Source organism: Dermacentor silvarum, chromosome 3, assembly GCF_013339745.2.
Source record: "Dermacentor silvarum isolate Dsil-2018 chromosome 3, BIME_Dsil_1.4, whole genome shotgun sequence".
Lineage (NCBI taxonomy): Eukaryota > Metazoa > Arthropoda > Arachnida > Ixodida > Ixodidae > Dermacentor > Dermacentor silvarum.
Genome location: NC_051156.1, coordinates 181,993,251 through 182,014,025, shown reverse-complemented (window position 1 = coordinate 182,014,025; position 20,775 = coordinate 181,993,251). Strand labels below are relative to the sequence as shown.

General features: G+C 46.9%; 1 protein-coding gene across 1 annotated transcript in view; it reads right to left on the bottom strand.

The window, feature by feature from the left end:
- The window catches only part of LOC119446193 (membrane metallo-endopeptidase-like 1), an 87,144-nt gene extending 68,311 nt beyond the window's left edge, over positions 1-18,833 (bottom strand). Inside the window, exons 1-3 of the mRNA XM_037710554.2 lie at positions 18,714-18,833; positions 16,545-16,963; positions 13,121-13,400 (exon numbers count right to left, since the gene is read on the bottom strand). Of these exons, the coding sequence (XP_037566482.2) occupies positions 13,121-13,400; positions 16,545-16,909 (645 nt within the window). The 5' untranslated portion in view covers positions 16,910-16,963; positions 18,714-18,833. The remainder of the gene's footprint in view (positions 1-13,120; positions 13,401-16,544; positions 16,964-18,713) is intronic.
- Positions 18,834-20,775: the final 1,942 nt, after the last annotated feature.

Genomic DNA, 20,775 nt, shown 5'->3' with positions numbered 1-20,775 from the left:
TATCGGCCGTCCCTGCCTTACCAGGGACGGCCGAAAACGGAAACCGAAAAGCCTTCTTGGGGATGTCCTCCGCACCGATGCGCCGCCAATGATGCGCACTCGCAATAGTGCCTTCTGAGCTGTCTTCCTCATCTGATGAACTGCCAATTTCAAGCTCATCGCTATTGTTTCGCTTCCAGAAATGAACTAAAGTTCGGTTTCTGAATCATTATCGTCCAAAGAGCAGGACGACGGCGAAATGCTTCTTTTCCGCGACGACGGACCAGAAACATATACGTCGCCTCATCTCAACGCCAGTTTTTTAAACACGAGTTCCCCCCCCCCCCCCCCCAAAGAAATGTGAAATGGCGGTTGAAAAATTGCCTGCCCAGTGCTGCCATTGGCGAAGCGACACACCAACTAGCCCGCGAACGAGCGTGTCTCGTTCAAAACGCTCAAACGGAGATATCTCGAGCGGACGAGTTACATTCGTCCAAAACGGTTTCGGGAAAGTTCGGCAAAAGACGAGCTGTACTAGTCCGAAGTGGTCATGGGGTTAAGCCGGACGTAAGGTCGTAACGCGTCGGGAAAAAATGTGGGCTGGTCCTGGCGGTAGTGTAGAAAGGGTCCAAGCGCAATGGCACATACCCCTGTGAAGTAGCGAAGCTGAGCCTGGCTATGTCTAGCGTGACCAATACCTTGCGATAGCCAATCGATAGCCAATCAATAGCTAATAGATCATCGATCAATAATCAATAAATTACGGGAAATGCGGAGGAGGACTTGGTAGTGCTTAGCCTAGCCCGAAAGCCAGGACTAGCTAGGTGCCCATAAGCTCCGCTGTCTCTACAGCGCTTGCATGGAGGCTACCTAGCTGTCTCTTTAGCATTGTGCCTCCAGTGCAAGCTACGCTAATTTTGTTTGCTCTTTACAAGAACAGCCTTGTGATCGCTGTGGTAGATGGTCAGTGGACGCCGCTCGCGCAGACACCTGCTATTATAACCTGGTGCCTCGCCCACTCCTCCCCGGCGCGCGCTCCAATTGGTCGGCTCCTCTCCTCCCGGCGACTATAGTGTAGACTGTAAGTTCAAATATACCAAATTCGAGCTAGTATCAGGATTCCTGCTAAGCAGAAACGACCTCACCGCTTGTCGGCTTCAATTTCGCAATTATATATTCAGCACTGAAGTGAGTAATCGCGTACATTTTACCTAACTATAGCGAAATTGTTTTTGGTAAAAATTGTTTCACTGCTAGTGTTCCTCTAGCTAGCCACGCAGCCTGTCTGCAAAAGTCGTAAGGGCCCAGGTATGACAGTTTCTTTAAAAAGAAAGTGTTCCGCATATAAATAAAGACCAGGGGAGGTATTCTGTAAGAGCCCACCTAGTGGACATGTCCATTTCGTCTGCTGCTGAAGCACTGATTGGCTGGGGCACCTGGCTGCTGCGGACGCGCAGCCCAGCCCAGCCAATCAGAACTTCAACAGCAGACGAAATGGACATGTCCACTAGGTGGGCTCTTACAGAATACCTCCCCTGGTATAGCACCAAATTAACCACTTTGAATGCTTTATCTGCCTAACTGTTATTATGACACAAAAAAAATCCGAGAAAACCTAAGCACTTCGTATGAGTTGTGAATGATAAAGCAATTAGAAGTCCACTTGAACGCCTCTGAGCGCCCCTTCCGGTTATGAACTCCTCGCGGGCAAGCGAGCGCGTTGATACGCTTGGTGCGTTTTGATTTGGCCTTACCGAGGCGCACTTAGAACCCAGGCGGGAGCTTGCGCGGTCAAGGAACGCGCAACACCTGGCGTGCTAGCGCCCGCCCGGCATGTATTCCCTTTCGCCTGCTCTTCTCTGTCGAGGCGCGCTGGTGACGTGAAGTCATGGAAACATAGAGTCGACAAATCACTAATTAACACTACTGATACGAGTGTCACACAAACATTCAGAAGAAAAACGTTGACATTGGTAGCTAAAGCTACGACGCAGCTTGTGTAAAACAACCCGCTTCCTGGTACCACCCACAATACCATAGGACAATAAGTTTACAGCCATTCGCTGTGCGACACAGTCGGCATAAAGCATTGCGTAAATTACATTTAGACGGCATTCTACGCTAAAATCAGCTTGAAGTTAAGTTTAGCTCAAAGGATCGAAATTGCAAATCTACGCAGGATTTTGTAGACGCTTGTTCGTTTAGGCAGTTGTTTCATGATGTTACATGAATTGGCCACTTCGCTGTGCTTGAAGGTCCCTCTTCAAAGCCAATAAATTTCTTTGACTGCTTTGGCAATTTAATTTTCGTTGTCGGACCTTCTCCGCTGAGGGGGCACTAGCTCTATATAGCGTACTTTTTCGCCTAGCGCTAGCTATAGCTCTTCGAGAGGCACTGTCGCACGAGAGCTTTGTGGCGTCTGCAGTTTTATACTCGCACGCTGTGGTCGGCGGTGGCACTGTGTCACGCTTTTACACTATTTGAGGCTCGAGCTGGTTGCCTAAGGACAAAAGCACACCGGAGCAAATACGCGCTACAAGATGAGGCATGTGTCTACTGCAGCAGAATTCCGGAGACCACTCGGTACACGCTGATGGAATGCGAAATAATTCACGCAGTGAGACCCGTAGGTGAGGTACACCTTCCAGAAGCGCTTGAATTTAAAGTGGACGGAACCGGCGGTGGCACTGTGTCACGCACTGTGTCAGCCGGTCAGCAGTCGAGATAAGCAAGAGACGTTTAGAGTATTGGTGGGAAAAAATCCGCCAGATCCCACGCCCGGTGGGAATCGATGTTATGCTAAGCAGTGTGCGGGGAGCCTACCAAATTAACGAAACGACCATGAGAGCACCAAGACTTAGGCGCCTGTTTCATGGCTTACGTGACACGCATGTTATGACATTCATGTCGTGAGTCCTGAGGAGTCCCTTTATCTAGGCCTAAGAGACCTTAAGGGCCTTAGTCGTGCTCATGACTATGACTTCGACCATCAATCTTTAGCCTTTTCCTGCACTTAGTACCACATCCGAACCCATTACATTGGTTTTTGAGCGTTAACCTTTTTTTCGCTGAGTCATTGTCATTTCAGCTGTGTCATGGTCATGACTATGACTTCTACCACCATCCTTTAGTGTTTCCTTCACTTAGTACCCACGCCCGAAGCCACTGCAGTGGTTCTGGAGTTAAAATCTTTTTGCTGTGGCATTGTCGGTTTTTCTGAGTCATGGTCATAACTATGGGTTTGATCAACATCCTTTAGTGTTTCCCTCACTTAGTACCCACGTGGGAACCCATTTCAGTGGTTTTTAAGTGTTAATCTTTTTTTTTTTTGCTGAGTCATTGACATTTTTACTGAGACTGACTTCTACCTTCCTCCTTTAGTGTTTCCTACACTTAGAAAGCACGTCAGAACTAATTTCGATGGTTTTTGAGTGTTATTCTTTTTTTCTGAGTCATTGTTATTTTTGCTGACTCATGCTATCACTTCTACCATCATCCGTTAGTGTTTCCTTCACTTACTACCGACGTCAGAACCCATTTCGGTGGTTTTTGAGTGTGAATCTTTTTCGCTGAGTCATTGTCATTTTTGCAGAGTCATGCTCATGACTATTACTTGTACCATCATCATTTAGTGTTTCCTTCCCTTAGTACCCACGTGCGAACCTATTTCAGTGGTTCTTGAGTGTTAATATGCTTTTCGCTGGGTCATTGTCATTTTAGGCGGCTGTTTCATGACCTAAATGGCACGCATGTCATGAAGTTCATGTCATGACCTAACATTTTTGTTCGTCATACACTGTTGTCATACTATGCCAATTTTGGTACCTACCAAGTTAACGAAACGACCATGAGAGCATCAAGACGCAGGCAGTTGTTTCATGGCCTACATGACACACATGACACGATATTCATGTCATGACCAATCATTTATGTTCGTCATACACTCTTGTCATAGTATACCAATTTTGGTAAATAGCAAGTTAACGATACGACCATGAGAGCCCCAAGACGTAGGCGACTAGATAGATAGATAGATAGATAGATAGATAGATAGATAGATAGATAGATAGATAGATAGATAGATAGATAGATAGATAGATAGATAGATAGATAGATAGATAGATAGATAGATAGATAGATAGATAGATAGATAGATAGATAGATAGATAGATAGATACTGTCAAAGTGGCAAATGTTTACCAAGAAATGCTTCGCATGTAAAAAAGTAGGGCAAAGATTGATACGACCTGATCCGTTACAGGCACAAGTAGCAGTAGAAGGTAGAGAAGTTTTGAAGAATATACAAAAAGATTAGGGAGATGTCTACAAAAACTCTAGAATGAAAAGCATGTATAACATTACTGGATTAACTCAATCAGGCTAGGTGTCTATTTGTCTCCGCCCCGTTTCAAATGGGATACCAATAGCTCATCATCATCATCATCATCGTCGTCGTCGTCGCCGTCGTCGTCGTCGTCACCACCACTACTACCACCTGAGCCGGTGGTTGTTGGGCGCGTTCGTCGTCAAAAGTTCGCGGCGCGTCTCTTGTCGACATGCGCCGTATCATCCTATCGACTCACCGCAGCATCGCTTAGACAGCGCGTGGCATGTGCACGATTTTAACGAGAACGGCCTCAGGACTATCTGGCCTCAGTGCAGTGAACGAGTGGAGAAGAAAGCGCCCCAGGTGCGAAGCCGTTTTTCTATATTCTTTATGTCATATCGTCACGCTGCCGTGATTCCGTTGTCATGTCGTCTTTTTGGTCATGCAGCCGTCGTCGTCGCGCCTCATCATCTCCACCGTCGTCGTCACGTTGTCATGCGGTCCACCAAAACATGGCGACGATAATTGCGCCGCCATCATACAACACCGTTATCGACGTCACCAGTATACTCCGGATGTATTGCTAGTGTGTCCATTTGGCTTCTGCGGTTCGCCGTGAGCTTGCTTAGACAATCATCTTCTATAGTTTTTGCAAAAATTGCTTTGCAAATCCCCTCCGTCAAACGTAAAAAAAAACAAGAAAAACGCGCTTCACAATCAAGCCAGAACACTGCCGATGCTCTAGAACAGTGTTTATAAAGGATATCCATAAAATATATACTTATAGAGGGTATCTAGCTTTTTGGTTCACAACTCAGCGTTTTCTTTTATTTTTATTTTTGATGCGAAAGCATCATTTGGCCCATTGAGCTGAAAAAGCCGGCGTCGTCTGTAGCAGCGAAATGGCACCTAAATTCCCACTGGCTGCGACTCAACGAGCGCGCCTCGACGGAACAGAGCGGGTGAATCGGAGCACCTGCTGTCACGATAGCGCGCCAGGTGTTGCGTGAGGGGAGAGGGCATTGCCGCGACGCTACGTCACCAGCGCGCCTCAACGAAGCAGATACGGCGACGCGACGCAGAACGTCTTCGATGTGCAGGGAAGTGTGGCTGAGAACGCGAGCGTCTGTTGGCTCGAAACGCGAAGCGGAGTGGTGTCGAGCGGCGGAGATGAGCCCCGAGGAACGTAGTGAAAATTTAGCACAGAAACGCGAAGCGCAGATGCGTCGATCCGATGCAGTAAGACAGCAGCGGATCTGAAAAACTCGATAACATTCCCAGCAGCAAAATTCGGAGAACGCTCAGCGGCGTTCATTTGGACATGACTTTTTTCGCATTCACAACTCATGAGAAGTGCGTAAGTGTCCTCGGATTGGCTGTCTTTTCACATATTTCATAGCATCAACTATTCAGGAAGCCAGCGCTGGAAAGAGCGGGGGGGGGGGGGGGGGGGGCGCACTTCTACTCCGCCAACAACCGCGCTCGTCGCTCGTCCGCACCGTCTCTTATCTCCACACGGCTCTGACCTTTATGCGCCGTGCATTCGCCGCTCAGTTTCCGTTGAAGCGATAGACCGCACGTACCTTCGCCCGCAGCGGCGTATGCTTGCTGCCAGCGTTTTGACAGTCGTTGTCCGCAGTCATTCAGTGTGATCTATTCGTGTTTGTGCGCGCTCACACCACGCTTGTTCATTCAGTTAGTAATAGTCGGGCCACATGTTCCAACGCACGCTACACATGCAATGCTGCCCGGATCGGCAGTGCAGCGCTACAGGTGTGTCCCTTCGCACGCGCTGCCCACGGGAAGCGCTTCTCATCAACACCACCATTTCACACGCGCCTTCTCGTGGTCATCGAGCCTCTCTTCATGTCGGTCTACTTACGCCGCAGCACACCTGCTTACTTAATCAGCTTTCATGCAAACATTAAAGTGAGGCGCGCGAGTGAATATGATGTGCTATTCCAAAAATGGTTGTTTGAAAGAAGTTGGTTTAATGATGGTGCCTGAATAATATTTCAATATATGTTTAAATAAAAATGGTTACACTCTGTGGCTTTTTTGCAATACACTACTGTCAACCAGACAAAGCACGCTTTACAGGCACGTGCGTACGCTGTTTATTCGTCATCGTGTATTATCCGGAAGCAGGGGTGTATCCAGAAGTGTGTGTCAGTATGTGTGTGTGTGTGTGGGGGGGGGGGGGGGGGGCTAACTTGCTTCTTCGCTCAGTATTTCTTCATTCTGCACTCCCACAAGGCATTCTAGAGGTCGCCACCTCTGGTGAGACATATACCGCCCCTCTTCCTTTTTCGTCTCGCCGGTGTACGATGCCGGGCAGCACTGCACCAAGACTCGCGCTTTCTTTGTATTCGGTCGGCCCTTCGCTCACGGCATCAGACACGTAAAGTAGTCACTCTCTTGTCGACAACGCACATTCCTTTATTTCCGGATGCCTCGCACCCGCCTCCACAAAAAAAAAAAAAAAAAAAAAATTGAGGTGCAAGGACGTGTTGTCTTGCGCTGAAATTTCGATTGTATTATTTTTTCTTCTTCTGCGGTAGCCTAACCCCCGCTGGCAGCCCCTTCCCCCCCCCCCCCTTCTCCTCTTTCGTACAGCGCTCTTCTGCGCTTCCGAAGGTGTATTTTAGAGTGCAGCTAGCACAAATACATTTTTGTATTTTTCGCCATCTTCCTTTCTCTGTGTATTTATTTATTTATTTATTTATTTATTTATTTATTTATTTATTTATTTATTTATTTATTTATTTATTTATTTATTTATTTATTTATTTATTTATTTATTTATTTATTTATTTCATCCACTGTGGTCATTATGCCAAAGCGTGCTATACAGTGGGACTTGTGACCGTGTATGTCCTCATCAAAAAGAAAAGTGTACAGTCATTGCATTCTACCGGTACTAAAATAGGGGGCAGAAATTGGAGGTTCACAAATAATCTCGCGAACACGTTAAGGACCGCACAAATAGCGATGGAACGGAAAATGTAGGCCTAATGTTAAGAGACAGGAAGAGAGCAGTGTGGATCAGAGAACAAACTGGGATGGCAGATATCCTAATGGACATTAAGAGAAAAAAAAATTAAGCCAGTTCCTTCTTTCTTTTTCTTTCAGGAGTTTTACGTGCCAAAACCAGTTCTTATTATGAGGCACGCCGTAGTGGAGGGCTCCGGATTAATTTTGACCACCTAGGGTTCTTTAACGTGCACTACAACGCAAGCACACGGGTGTTTTTGCATTTCGCCTCGATCGAAATGCGGCCGCCACGGCCGGGATTCGATCCCGCGATCTCGTGCTCAGCAGCGCAACGCCTTAGCTGACTGAACCACCACGGCGGGTGTTAAGCCAGTTCCACGTTTGTGAAATCTGATTAAACAGTTGATCTCTGCAAGCGGGGTTGTATACAACATAGTTGGTATGACGCTCGCCTTCGGACCGTGAGTACCTGGGTTCATATCACGCCTCGCCAAGAAAGTTTATATTGTTTTTTTTCTCTCTCTCTCTCTCTTTCTGTCCCTATCTTTCTCTCTCTCTCTCTCTCTCTCTGTATCTCTTTCTCTCCTTCTATCTCTCTCTCATTTTCTCTTTCTCTCGCCCATAGCAAGTTGTGTTACAATCGTCGGTACTGCGACCATATGGTTCCCATAAATGCATGTTCTGCAAGCGAGGGTGTATAGCTCAGCGGTTATGACGTTTGCCTTCGGACCGTGGGCACCCGGGCTCGAATCCCGCCTGGCCAAGAACGCTAATTTTGGTTTACGTACTTCTTTATTAACAGCGAAGCCGTTTAAGCTGGAGGTAGTCCGGTTGTGTACGCCCGGAATGTGGGCCGACCCTGGAGGTAGTGTAGAAAGGGTTCAAGCGCAATGGCACATACCCCTGTTGAACTAGCGAAGCTGTTTAAGCTTGAGGATGGTCCGTCGAGTGTACGCCGCGAAGCCTCCGCCTGGCGATGACGTCACCATGCGTCGCCTAGCAACGCTTCGCCCCAGCTGCGCCGACCGCGCCGAGCCTCACCACAGCTGCGTGAGCCGTGATGTCATCGCGCACGCCGCATCGCTTCGGCTTAGCTCTGCCGAACCATGACTTCACCGTGCAGTACGGAGTGGTTGCCGCGGCTGCGCAGAGACGGAGCTAATCTGTGACGTCACTGCGCCGACCCACGGGATATATAGCTCCGCGTCGCCGCCGCCGCGGTGACTCAAAAGCCCCGCCGCCTCCGCGCCGAGCACATCTCCGCGAAGATGGGGCGGCCGAAGAAGAGGAAGCGCGGCGCAAAAGCGGCCGCGCCGCCGCTACTCCAGAGCGAGTGAGACCACTTCGGTCCGATCCCGAGTATCGCGCCGCCGAAGCGGCAGCGAAACGTCGGCAATTCGCAGAAGATCCGGAGTTACGAGCCCTAGAAACCGAGCAAAAGCTCGGTTTGAGCTTCCAGATACTTTAATGACCGAGTTTTTGTTGCTCCTTGGGCTGCCGATGATTCCGGGATGATCTTGCGCAAAACGTGGCCGAGTCTCGAAGCATAACCTCGCAAAAACTTGGGCCCGAACCGAGATAATGCTAGGTGGGGTCGCCAGCTTCGCTGTTTTCCCAAGTGTTCGCACCACTAGTGTGAAGCTGGCCCTAATTGTTTTTCTCTCGCTCTCTGTCTGTCTCTCTTTCTCTCTCTGCATCTCCTCTCCCTCCACTCTCCGACCACCTGTGGCTGGCGCTGGTCAACACACGGCGCGGTTTAACCTCGGCATTAAATAGCTTCGCTGTTTAAAAAATTGAGCTGGGCAGGCCATGTAATGCGTAGAATGGATAACCGGTGGACCATTAGAGCTACAGAATGGGTAACAAGAGAAGGGAAGCGCAGTCGAGGACGGCAGAAAACTAGGTGGGGTGATGAAGTTAGAAATTTGCAGGCGCAAGTTGGAATCAGCTAGCGCAAGACAGGGGCAATTGGAGATCGCAGGCAGAGGCCTTCGTCCTGCAGTGGACATGAAAATAGGCTGATCATGATGATGATGTCTTCATCACGTATATTTGCTATTTTTGTCCAAATACGAGTCAAATGGCTGTCTGCGTGTACGGAGTGATTAAAATTAAGCTTTATAGATTTCTTAAAATTAAAACGTAAGCTATACGGCCACGCTGTGACGCAACAGCAGCGTCACACCAGTGAGGAGCTCTGCGCACATCCACACGGTCCTGCATGCCTGATACATACGAACTCAGATGAAAATTTGCAGGCAGATATCTCGGAACATGGGCATGCTAGAAGGAATATACCAAATAAAATATTGTGGAATACGACTGCTTCTAAGTTTCTTACACAAAAATACTCGCTTACTGCCTTCGCTAAAAAGTATATTATTGGATTTTAGTTATTTACGTGGCTCACGGTGACACTTTGTGTCACTTGCTTGTTCTATCTCACTTTGTGTCACCTTGGCCCCATAACTTATGTGCATAGGTGGAATTCACGTACCTCTCAGCGCCTACTTTTAAGAAATCTGTAAAGCTTATTTCGATCGCCCCACCTGCCGCTCGCACAGTATTTTGAAATCTTTAGCATCTCACAAATGTCAACGCAACAACTCAACAAGAGTCGTCAAATCATGCACGTACACACTTTAAGGAAGCCGTTGGCTATTATATCGAATCGGTGAATCAACTTAATGTAGAGTTCTGTTCATTGGCTAACTGCATTTTATTCCATTTGAATTGGTGGATTGACTAAATGGAGCTTTTGTTGCACTGGCGCATTGTAAAGTTTGTTCTGAAACATGGAAAGTTTCTTCTGTAACATGGAATTTAGTGCGTCAAGCACTTGGCTGAATAAGAGCCAACTTTAAAACACCACTACGCAGGAATCTACGAAGCTAGAGTTATTAGAAGCACGCAGTCAGGACCAACAAGACCGGACCGACAAGAAGCGCAAACTCAACTCCTGTACAGTTATGATTAGTTGTACATTTACTGCAGATGTGATCATAGCTACAATAAATTCTATATGCGAGGGGCGTTCAATAAAGATTTCCCCTGACTCACTTCTATTTATTGCAGTATGCTGAAACTGCGCATGTGTAATACATAAGTCACTATAGGTCCCGTGCCAATGTGCAACTCTGAACTAATAACGGCCTTTCTTTTACAGGTGCTGAAGTGGTGTGAGGTGTTATAATAGATGCAGTGGGATACAGAGCAGTCATCAAGTTCCTGTACTTGAAAGGCCGCACTCCAAGGGAGACGTTCGATGAGATAAAACAGGTTTATGGGGAGGATTCCTCATCATATGATGCAGTGAAGAACTGGCATCGTCAATTCAAATGCGGTCGGACTTCGGTGGAAACGGCTCCGATTGCAGGGCGACCACACTCCGCTATCGATGAGCACACCATCCAGCAAGTGGAGGCCGCCATTTTGGAAAATCGCCGCATAACCGTTCGAGACCTAGCCCAAAATGTCAAGATTAGTGTGGGGTCCATGGAAAAAAATCATTCAGGACCATCTTCATATGCGTAAGATATCCGCTCACTGAGTTCCCTGGCTCCTCACACCTTTCCAAAAGCAGGAACGAGTCGAATGCTCCCAGGCCCTTTTGACCATGTGCCATGGAAACCAGGGGCGCTATAACTTAAAATGATTCCAAACTGTTTTGATTCCAAACTCTTGACGTCAAATTTACGTAACCACCGACGCAAGCATCAGACGGTGACCCGCAGCGTTGTCTGAACAACCCAATCAAACACTCTCCTCGTTCACCTTTCACCTTTGTTTGTTTTCAAAACCAATAACATTGCCTACACTCAGCGGTTTTTCTTATCTAATTGGCTGACAAGAAACGAGGAGCACGCTCTAGTGGAGAGGGTTTCGATGGGGCCGAGCCAGCACAGTGAAAATAGATAACCGCATGAAGAGGGTGGTGGCGGCTTCTCCGTTTGGTCCGCTTCGCCTTACTTAGCTTGCGGTGGCTGGTCGAAAATCGCGGCGGCGTGCAACGGAAGGATAAGAATGCCGCTAAAACGGATCCTCAGCAAGGAAGAGTTGGCAGAGCGATCTCGTATACTTGCCGAAAGGGCTCGATAACGTTTTACTGCCATGCAAAAAGGTTTATCATGCGCAAATAAATACATGCTCACCGGCAGGCGCGAGTAGCGGGGGCCTGAGCGATCGGCGGGCAGCCATCTTCTATTCCTTTCGGAACGGGGGTCTGTGGCTATTCATAAAAAATTTTCAGTTTCGTTTGCATTTTTTTCACGTACACGTCACTTTGACGTGGTGAGTTTTCGCGGTTTTGTGAGGTCGCGTGGCAGACGGGTGAAGTGGGGTAGCCAGAAAACATTGGACAAGTAGCAGAGGGCTAATGCTGAAAAAGCGTCGAATCAGGAATGATTCTTTTTCTTTTGTGCGGTTTAATCATGCATAATCAGTGTGTACACGTTATAGCAGATGGGGAGCTATCGCGGTTTTCGTGACGTCGCGTGACAGACAGGCGAAGTTGGGAGTGGCCCGAAAATGTTTTGACCAATCGTGGAGGCTGATTGCAGAAATTGGGAATTAAAACAGTTTGGAATCATTTTACGTTATAGCGCCCCAGGAGGACCTTTTCAACAGACTGATTACACAGGATGAAAGCTGGGTCCATCACTATGATCCGGAGACTACGTCCAGTCGATGCAATGCACTTGAGACTCACCGCCTCCAAAGAAGGCACGCGCCCAGCCATCGGCGGGCAAGGTCATGCTCACAGTCTTTTGGGACTAGCACAGAGTAATCTTGATGGATTTCCTAGCAAAGGGTGCCACGATTACTGGGGCATACTATGCTTCACTGCTGCGGAAATTGCGGGCGGTCATCAAAAGCAAGAGACGTGGCATGCTCACCAAAGGTGTCCGCCTTCTGCAAGACAATGCCCCAGTTCACAACTCACATGTTTCCCAGATGGAAGCACGCTGCTGCGGCTTTGAAATTCTACCGCATCCCCCTTATTCACCCGACCTCGCACCATCGGACTTCCACCTCTTTCCAACAATGAAGTCATATTTGAAGGTCAATCATTTTCCAGATGATGAGACTCTGATTTCTGAAGTCACAACATGGCTTTTGGAGCAACCTGTCGACTTCTACAAGCGAGGTGTTTACAGTTGCATAAAAGATAGAAGTGTGTGTCCCTGGGTGGCACCTATGTAGAGAAGGACCAATAAATCTGCAAAGTTTCGTTGCTCTCCGTCTACAGAAGGTGGGTCAGGGAAAATCTTTACTAAACGCCCTCGTAGCTAAAACAAGTAGTAGAGCACGACATACTCAACTATTCCGTAAAGCAGCTTTGCTGTCCGAAGCACTAAAGGGTATACGACTTCGCCAGGCAGGGAGAGGTTCTTTACAATACCTTTCAAAAGGGCCCCCTCTGCGCATGCTCCGCCCAGCCATGAACATGAACTTCCGTATAACATCCAAATGGACATGTTACAATAAAAAAAATGGCAGTATCAGCGTATCCTTATTCATTGGTCTGCAGTCGCTAAAGCGGCATCTACCTGAAATCTCCTCCTCCCCCCTCCCTCCCCCCCCCTTCCCTCCATCCGCTATCGCACCACATGTTCCCTGTCTCCATGCGCACCGCGCCAGGTTGTCCCGCTTCCCACCATCGGTGACAAAATATCCGGTATTTACTGGACACCACCTATTGCGCCTGAAGAGAGCACTAGCGCTCTTTGGCCATTACTGGCCCTTGTGCCAAGCAAAAAAAAAAAAAAAGGGTTATTGTGAAGAGGACAGATTGGAGGCATTGAGAGCGCATTCCCTCACCTCGAAGTACTCGCGTTCGGTGGACGAGATGACGGTGCCGCTCCTCATGGGTCTCATGTCTCCCCCCATGGGCGACGCCATCATGACCGTGTTGGGCTGCATCTGCATCGCCTGCGGTGACATCATCATGGGCGCCGCAGCGGCGCCGTAGTCGTAGTAGCCGGGCGGGGGTGGGGCGTTGTCGTAGTACTGCACGTTGACCAAAAACTGGTCGCGGCTGGGTGACATGCCATCGCCGTAGAAGCCCTGCGCTGTGAAGGCGTCCTCGAACGGTCGCCGCCTGCGCGCAGGTAAGTGGGCTGTCATGTTCGTGCATTCTTTTTTTTTTTACGTCTGCTTAGTTCCACAGTCCTACAGAAATGAATAACCTTCATCAAGTGAAGCCATGCGCTACTTTGACCCGTTGCCATGCTATGTTGCTGACTGGTTCGTTGTTTTAAAGCGACGGCTTTCTATGGTTCTTCCACCACTTCACTGCGGTTTGTCAGCTTCTGGCCGTTTACTGCGAGCTTGGGACACTGAATGTCACTAGGTGCTACTAGGTGAACGGTTCTATATAACCTTTTATAGTGACCAAGTAGGATCTCCCACCTTAGTTCTGCGTAACAAATAAATTAATTTCGTACATAAAATCTGAACATATTGCTCCGTCGTCTGGGTCGAAGTACCCAGCACCTCCATCACAAAACTGTTACGGTTAAGCTCGAACCGGCTTTATTTTTTTAAAGGACAAGGTTGATGGCGTCCATAGGCTGCACCAGTTAACGTCTTCCACCTCTTTTTGGCCGGCTCATGCCGTAGCAACATTGACAAGCAGGCTTGTTTATCCTTATTCGTTTACCGCATTTCGCCGGCTAACAAATGTTAAAGGTTATCTCTCAGACGCGCCTTTCTGTATCGAAGTTTCTCGAATGTTATCGATGGTTCTATCTGTTGCCTATGTTGTCGCCGAGCGTTGTGTAATCCAATTCCGCGCACGACGGGAATACTGGTGTACAGCCTCAGTCTCCCGCATTTTTAGTTATATCGCACGAGCGTCCATCACGCGTTATTTTAGCGCCCTTAAGCGGCAATAATCAGCGAGACCGGCAGAAGTGCTCTCAAGTGCACTAAGTACCCATGTCGTCGAATTACGCGTGCGATGTTCTTACCAATTGAGCTACCGCGGCGCCGTTTTCCCAGCAACTTTCTGGGCTATTTATGTTTTACAACTAGAAACTAACCCTGGTCCACAAACCTTGGCGGCGGATGTGGAACATCCTTTCTGCCGCAGGCGTCACGAGTACGTGATCTTCTTTGGGCGAAGGCAACTGGTCAATAAATCCACACATGCTACCTGAAGGCATCAATGTTGCCGGATTCGAGACAGACCATATACTCGTATAATATATATATATATATATATATATATATATATATATATATATAGGGTGTCCCAACTATCTTGCCACCGAGATTTCAAAATATGCAAATTCCACGTAGCTGGACAGAACCAAGGTAATGTAATTTGCCGTCGCTTGAAGATACTCAGATTATTTCTTGCATTCCCCTCATTGCATAATTAGACCTAATTAATTAATGAACTTCGCAAATATTATAATTAGATAAAAAGTTTCAATGAGAAAATTGTAGGAAAAACTGCTGATACAGCTTTCTGTTGCTCAATACGTGCTACGTAAAAGTGTTTTTCCGAGCGTGGAAGAAGCCCGCGAATCCACGCAAAATTGCCGCGCGACTGGCCGCTCGAGGCACTTTGCGTGTATTCGCGAGCTTCTTTCACGCTCGGAAAAATACTTTTATGTAGCACGTATTGAGCAACAGAAAGCTGTATCGGCAGTTTTTCGTGTAGCTCTACTATTTTCTCATTGACACTTTTCATCTAATTATAATATACGTATGCCAATGGTGGCCGGCCGATGGCAAATAACACTTTCGGACGAAACGCTTTGTGAATTCGGCCCCTGGTTTGCCCACTTGGGCATGATTCTGAAACATTAAAAATTAAAATTTAATTATGGAATTTTACGTGCCAAAACCACAGTCGGATTATGAGGCACGCCGTTGTGGGTGACTCCGGAATAATTTCGACCACCTGGGGTTCTTTAACGTGCACCTAAATCTAAGTACATGGGTGTTTTTCGCATTTTGCCCCCATCGAAATGCAGCCGCCGTGGCCGGGATTCAATCCCGCGACCTCGTGTTTCTTCGGTATAGCAGAACACGTGGCAGTTTTTTTTTTTTAGTTTTTTTTTTAACGAGTCGGGCAGATTACGTTTCCTGATGACGTTTCTGTGAAGCTCCACGGCGGTGTTTCAAAAGTAACCAAGCATTCCTGTAGCGTTGCTCAAGTTAGTTAATGACCGCGAGAGTTATAAAAATAAAAAGAATGAAGCAAAAAGACGCGTAAGGTTGAATTTTTTCCCGGCATCTTTTAAAATGGTGAGAAAGCTCCCTGCAAATTTTGAAAGTAGCTATTAGTAGCGAACAGAACGTAATATGCTGTAAATCTGTTCCACATCAAAGTACAAAGTTGATTTGGCAACAGTGCATAAATGTACAGTTGTCGAGAGCACAAAATAGGCTGGTCAGGTTCGGTACCCCCTAAACCAAAATTCACATTGGCAACACGATAATAGCAGCCTAACTACACACCACAAGACAAGTACATCACATAAGACAAAGAGTGAAAGAATAAAACAAGGGAAACAATTTCAGCTATGTATTTAGGAGAAATGGCAATGGTGCAGCGGATCAATTGGTCATCGTTATGTGTTCATGGGGCAGGAAATAGCTGTTGATAAATTTATCAAAAGACACCCCTGAATTTGCGAGTTTCTTTAACAACGTCTCTAGATTTCTATTATCGAATGCTTTTTAAAAATTTATGAATCTTCTAAGTGTTAAAATATATGCCCTTTGGTCATGAATTATGATAAACTGTCAACAAATGCTACCCAACGACTCCAACGATTACGTGAGTCACTCAGGTGTGAGTGAGTGAGTGAGTGAGTGAGTGAGTGAGTGAGTGAGTGAGTGAGTGAGTGAGTGAGTGAGTGAGTGAGTGAGTGAGTGAGTGAGTGAGTGAGTGAGTGAGTGAGTGAGTGAGTGAGTGAGTGAGTGAGTGAGTGAGTGAGTGAAAGTTGGTGAGCGAGTGAGTATAAGTTGGTGAGTGGCGAAAGAGTTACTACGTAAATGAGTGAGAACGAGTGACTCAGCGAGTGAATGAGTGAGAGTCAGTGAGTTGGCGAGTGCGTGAGAGTTACTGTTTGCTTGAGCTATTGTGGTTAAGTTGGGTGAAATAGTGAATGCGTAAATGAGTAAATAAGTGAGAGCGAGTGAATCAGTGAATGAATGAGTAAGAGTGAGTGAGTGAGAGTGTAGTGTGGCCCGTATGTGAGGGGGAGCCCAACGAGTGAAGCCTCACCTCTTTGACCAGTCGACAGATAGCACGGGTCCCGCCGGCTGCTGTGCTGGTGACGGCGACTTAGACGCAGGTGTCGCCGCTCCCGATTCTCGTTCCGGAGACGCGCTCTTGGACCCCCCTTTTTTCTTCGGAGATCCTTTTTTGGAGCCTTTCTTGGAGCCCTTCTTGGATTCTTTCTTTCCTTTGGACCCTTTCTTGCCCTTGGAGCCCTTCTTGCCCTTGGAGCCCTTCTTGCCCTTGGAACCTTTCTTGCCCTTGGAACCTTTCTTGCCCTTGGAGCCCTTCTTGCCTTTGGAGCCCTTCTTTCCTTTCGAGGCTTTCTTTCCCTTCTTCTTGGCATCGTCATCGTCTTCTTCTTCAGGCATCTTGGAACGCCTTTAACGCGCCTCCGGTTCCAGGGTGTGCCAATTGTCCGATTACTGCATGATAGTTAAAAAAATACGTTGTATTCGTACGTTTGTTTTACTTTGTATATCAAAATTCATTCATTCATAAGTAGATATGAACAGCTATAGTGCTACGTATAGTGCACCTCAGCATGTAAAAAAATATATGTACATTGTTTGACCTTGGTAACAAGAATCAGAGAAATTGGGGAACTAGAGTAATAAATAATCTCGAGCGAATTACTATCACGCAACACAATGAGACACCTGAAATACATTAGGAAACATTAACCTCAGCGGCCCAGTTTCCCTTGATACAGATAATAAATAATTCGGCTAACTGTTGCATAAAGCGCAGAGTAAAAGTGTACCGTCAGAAAAACAATGCCCAATATAAGTAAAGGGCACCACAAGTGAAAAATAAACTGACCAATTGAAAAGAAGGCGTGGATCAGTGAGCTCTACATACACGCAACCATGCCTTCTGCGACATGTTCGATGCAGCATGGCGTACAAGTCGATGGAAATACTCTTAAGAAGCGCGTGCGCATGATTGTGCAATGTGGGCGTACAAAAAACTGCAAGTCCAATATTGCAAATGAAACGAATTTAAAAGTTAATTCTGGAATCAATTAGAAATCACGCACCACTCATAGTATACTCTGCAAGCCGTTCACATTTACCGCTACAACCTGGCTCTGAGAAAGATCTGAGAAAAGGCTGAACATCTGCGCAGCCTCACAAAAAACGCAGCTTAGTATTCGCATTTACAGCCTCTACCAGTACATGTGAACGACATTGTGACGTTCAGTTTTACTGACTATGCTGTTAAAGGCTGCTCGGAAATTGACCATTTTCCGAGATCCCGTGGTCCGTAAACTTTTGCACTTGACTGTATACATGAACAGAACTATATCGAAGGGCCAATTTTCGTAAAAGCGGACAAACTGAATGCACCTTAAAGCACGCCGCAGTGCGTGCGATGTTCTAACAAATGCTCGACCAGTCGCCGCGACACTCGGCACACCATGGGATCACTGCTATTCACAGTGGGCGCGCCCTAATGAGCGGATCGCCATCGACATACCTGCTTCAGGCTATGTCGTCTTAGCTACCTACCGTCGCCTACCGCGAACCTGCCGATTCTGGCAGGTACGTGTTATTCTATTGGTCCTGAGCCTTTTATCGTCCTACAGAAAAAGAAAAAAAAAAGAATCTAAAAAATTAAATTATGGGGTTTTACGCGCCAAAACCACGATCTGATTATGAGGCAGGCACGCTGTAGTGGGGGACTCCGGAAATTTGGACTACCTGGGGTTCTTTAACGTGCACCTAAATCCATGTACACGGGTGTTTTCGCATTTCGCCCCGATCGAAATGCGGCCGCCGTGGCCGGGATTCGATCCCGCGACCTCCTGCTCAGCAGCACAACACCGTAGCCACTGAGCAACCACAGCGGGTAAAGAAGAAGCTATGCCGCGAGTTACGGCGGCCACGAATCGAAGTGTCTCGTCGAGAAATCGCAAAGTGTTTCTTTTTTTTTTATTCTGTCCAAGCGGGCCTGTTGCGCTAGCGACGTCATAGTTTTTTCTTGTTTACAAACACGAAGCTTGTCTAAAGACACTAGAGCGTCTTGGGATAGATATGGTCGGCCGATCAACCCTTACACCTCAGCTGCGAATGTGAACGTGCGAGAACAGCGCGGACTCGTAGATACAACAGCGGGGGGCAAACGTGCGAGCAGCGACGCGACGTCTTTCTCTACCGCGAGGGCTGCGCTCACCATGCAAAGGCGTCGAAGCCGGCGTCGATTTCCAGCGACGAGGCGAGCCCCGGCAACGTACAAAAATGTTCGGCCTCCGAACGTGCGGCGAAAGCGGGCCGCCACGTTCGCGGATCGCACGTGCGTGGCGTTTTTCTCCTCTTTCACGATGGATCAGCCGGCAGGCAACGAACATATATATCCCTACGGAATCCACATGAATATATCTCCTCTTGAATCTACAAAACACCATTTCAGTTTACTGCTGGTTTATCCTACTACCGCCCAATTTATTTATCCTACTATACCACCCTCCGTAGTGGGTTGAGCCATATTCCCAGGCACCAAACCAAACCAAACCCCCAAAGAAGCGGCGGATTCACTAGATGATATCGCGAAAGGACTTGAAGCGCGCTTTTCTTCGCAGTGTCCCATACCTAGGAGGTTTAAAAGTTCGACATCACAGTTTGTAGAAGCAACCATGCTGGAATTATCCGATGTCATCCTAATACACATCAATCGGCTCCTGGACCAGACCGTATCACAACTGCTATGATTAAACTATTGTTTAATTATTTCCCTAATGAGCATTTGAATAAGTTAACTGTTCACCACAATATACATGAATTTCGAACTCTTGGAAAATTGCGAAAATTGTGCTTTACTTAAAAATTACTTAAAAATCAGAACCTCGGATTTGTCTTGGACAACATTCGGCCAATTGCCCTGTCCTCGAATCTGGTCAAAATTGTAAAGAAAGTAATACATGTCCGGCTCAATAAATTTACTCCTCGGGGTAATCTGTGCTCGAGACAAATAGGATTTAGGCCTCAATGTTCCATATTGTCAACTCACGCTGATTTAGAAAGCCGCATTCGTCTCGCAGGACTATCAGGAGATGTCTCAGTATTAGTAAGTTTGATTATTGATATGAAAAGCTTATGGCAGTGTCGAACACGGAATTTTAATTTCTTAGATTAGCAAGCTGTGCTGTTCCAGATTATATAGTGGCCTGGATACAAGAGTTCCTTCCTGGTAGACAATTCTTTTGTTTCAAGCATGGGGTGACACCGGGCACATATAAACAGACGAGAGGAGTACCACAGGGATCAGTTATTTCTCTGCTTTTTGTTTTATTACGCGGCCTATCGGTTTACAGGGAAGCATTGCAGGCAAGCATTACAACAAAAACTGTCCAGTTCCTCAAGATACTTAGCATGATAATGATGAGGATAATTTTCATACTATGGTACATCCTCACGACGGGGGATCGGCGAAGAATCGGACAGAGTACTTAAACTAAAGTAAGATAAACAGAATAAATAGAATGCAATAAAGGAGTTAAAGAAAAGCAACAGAAGAGAAATCATGCAGGATTGCTTGAAGGCGAATGAAACAAAACTCGAAATTTGCATGAGCATTTTCCGAGAAAGAAGAAGGGTAACGTCAAATTAGCTCATCCATCCCCTCGTGGGTATGTGCCATAAGTTGAAGGTGACAACAACAACAACATTACAGCAATCTCTTTGCATTGCAATTGAAATTGCTTAAGAGGGCGATTTCCTTTCTTACGCCGTCGTCGCTTATCGATTATATAGAAGGCGAGCCCCTTTACGTATTTTTTTTCTAGCTCCTTGAAAGATTAACTGAAGCGCGACAGAAAATAAATAAAGATTAATAAAGATTACACTGTAAGAACTGGATGCATTCGCACAAATACAAGCACACATTAACGAGAGAAGAAGCGGAACGGCCACGGGTCGTGTTCCCAGTGTTGTCCGTTTAGCGCTCTTTATAACATCTTTCACGATTGCAGTAACCAACTTGCACAGTTTTGAGAAATAATAAATGAAGTTGCGTGTAACGCTGAAACATCGGCATTTATTCCGCAATAAGTATACGCGCGAACCCGCGGCTGCGGGCCAGGTTTGCAGCAAATTCTGGCTGCAGACTCAGTGTTTTACCAAAACTGAAGCAGATAATTTGCTCTTTTGTCCCTCTCATTCTCGTGCTTCCAGAATGAGCCTGTCTGCACAGAACTCACTCATCGGCTATTTCTTTAAGCAGCAACCGCCGCCGTGGT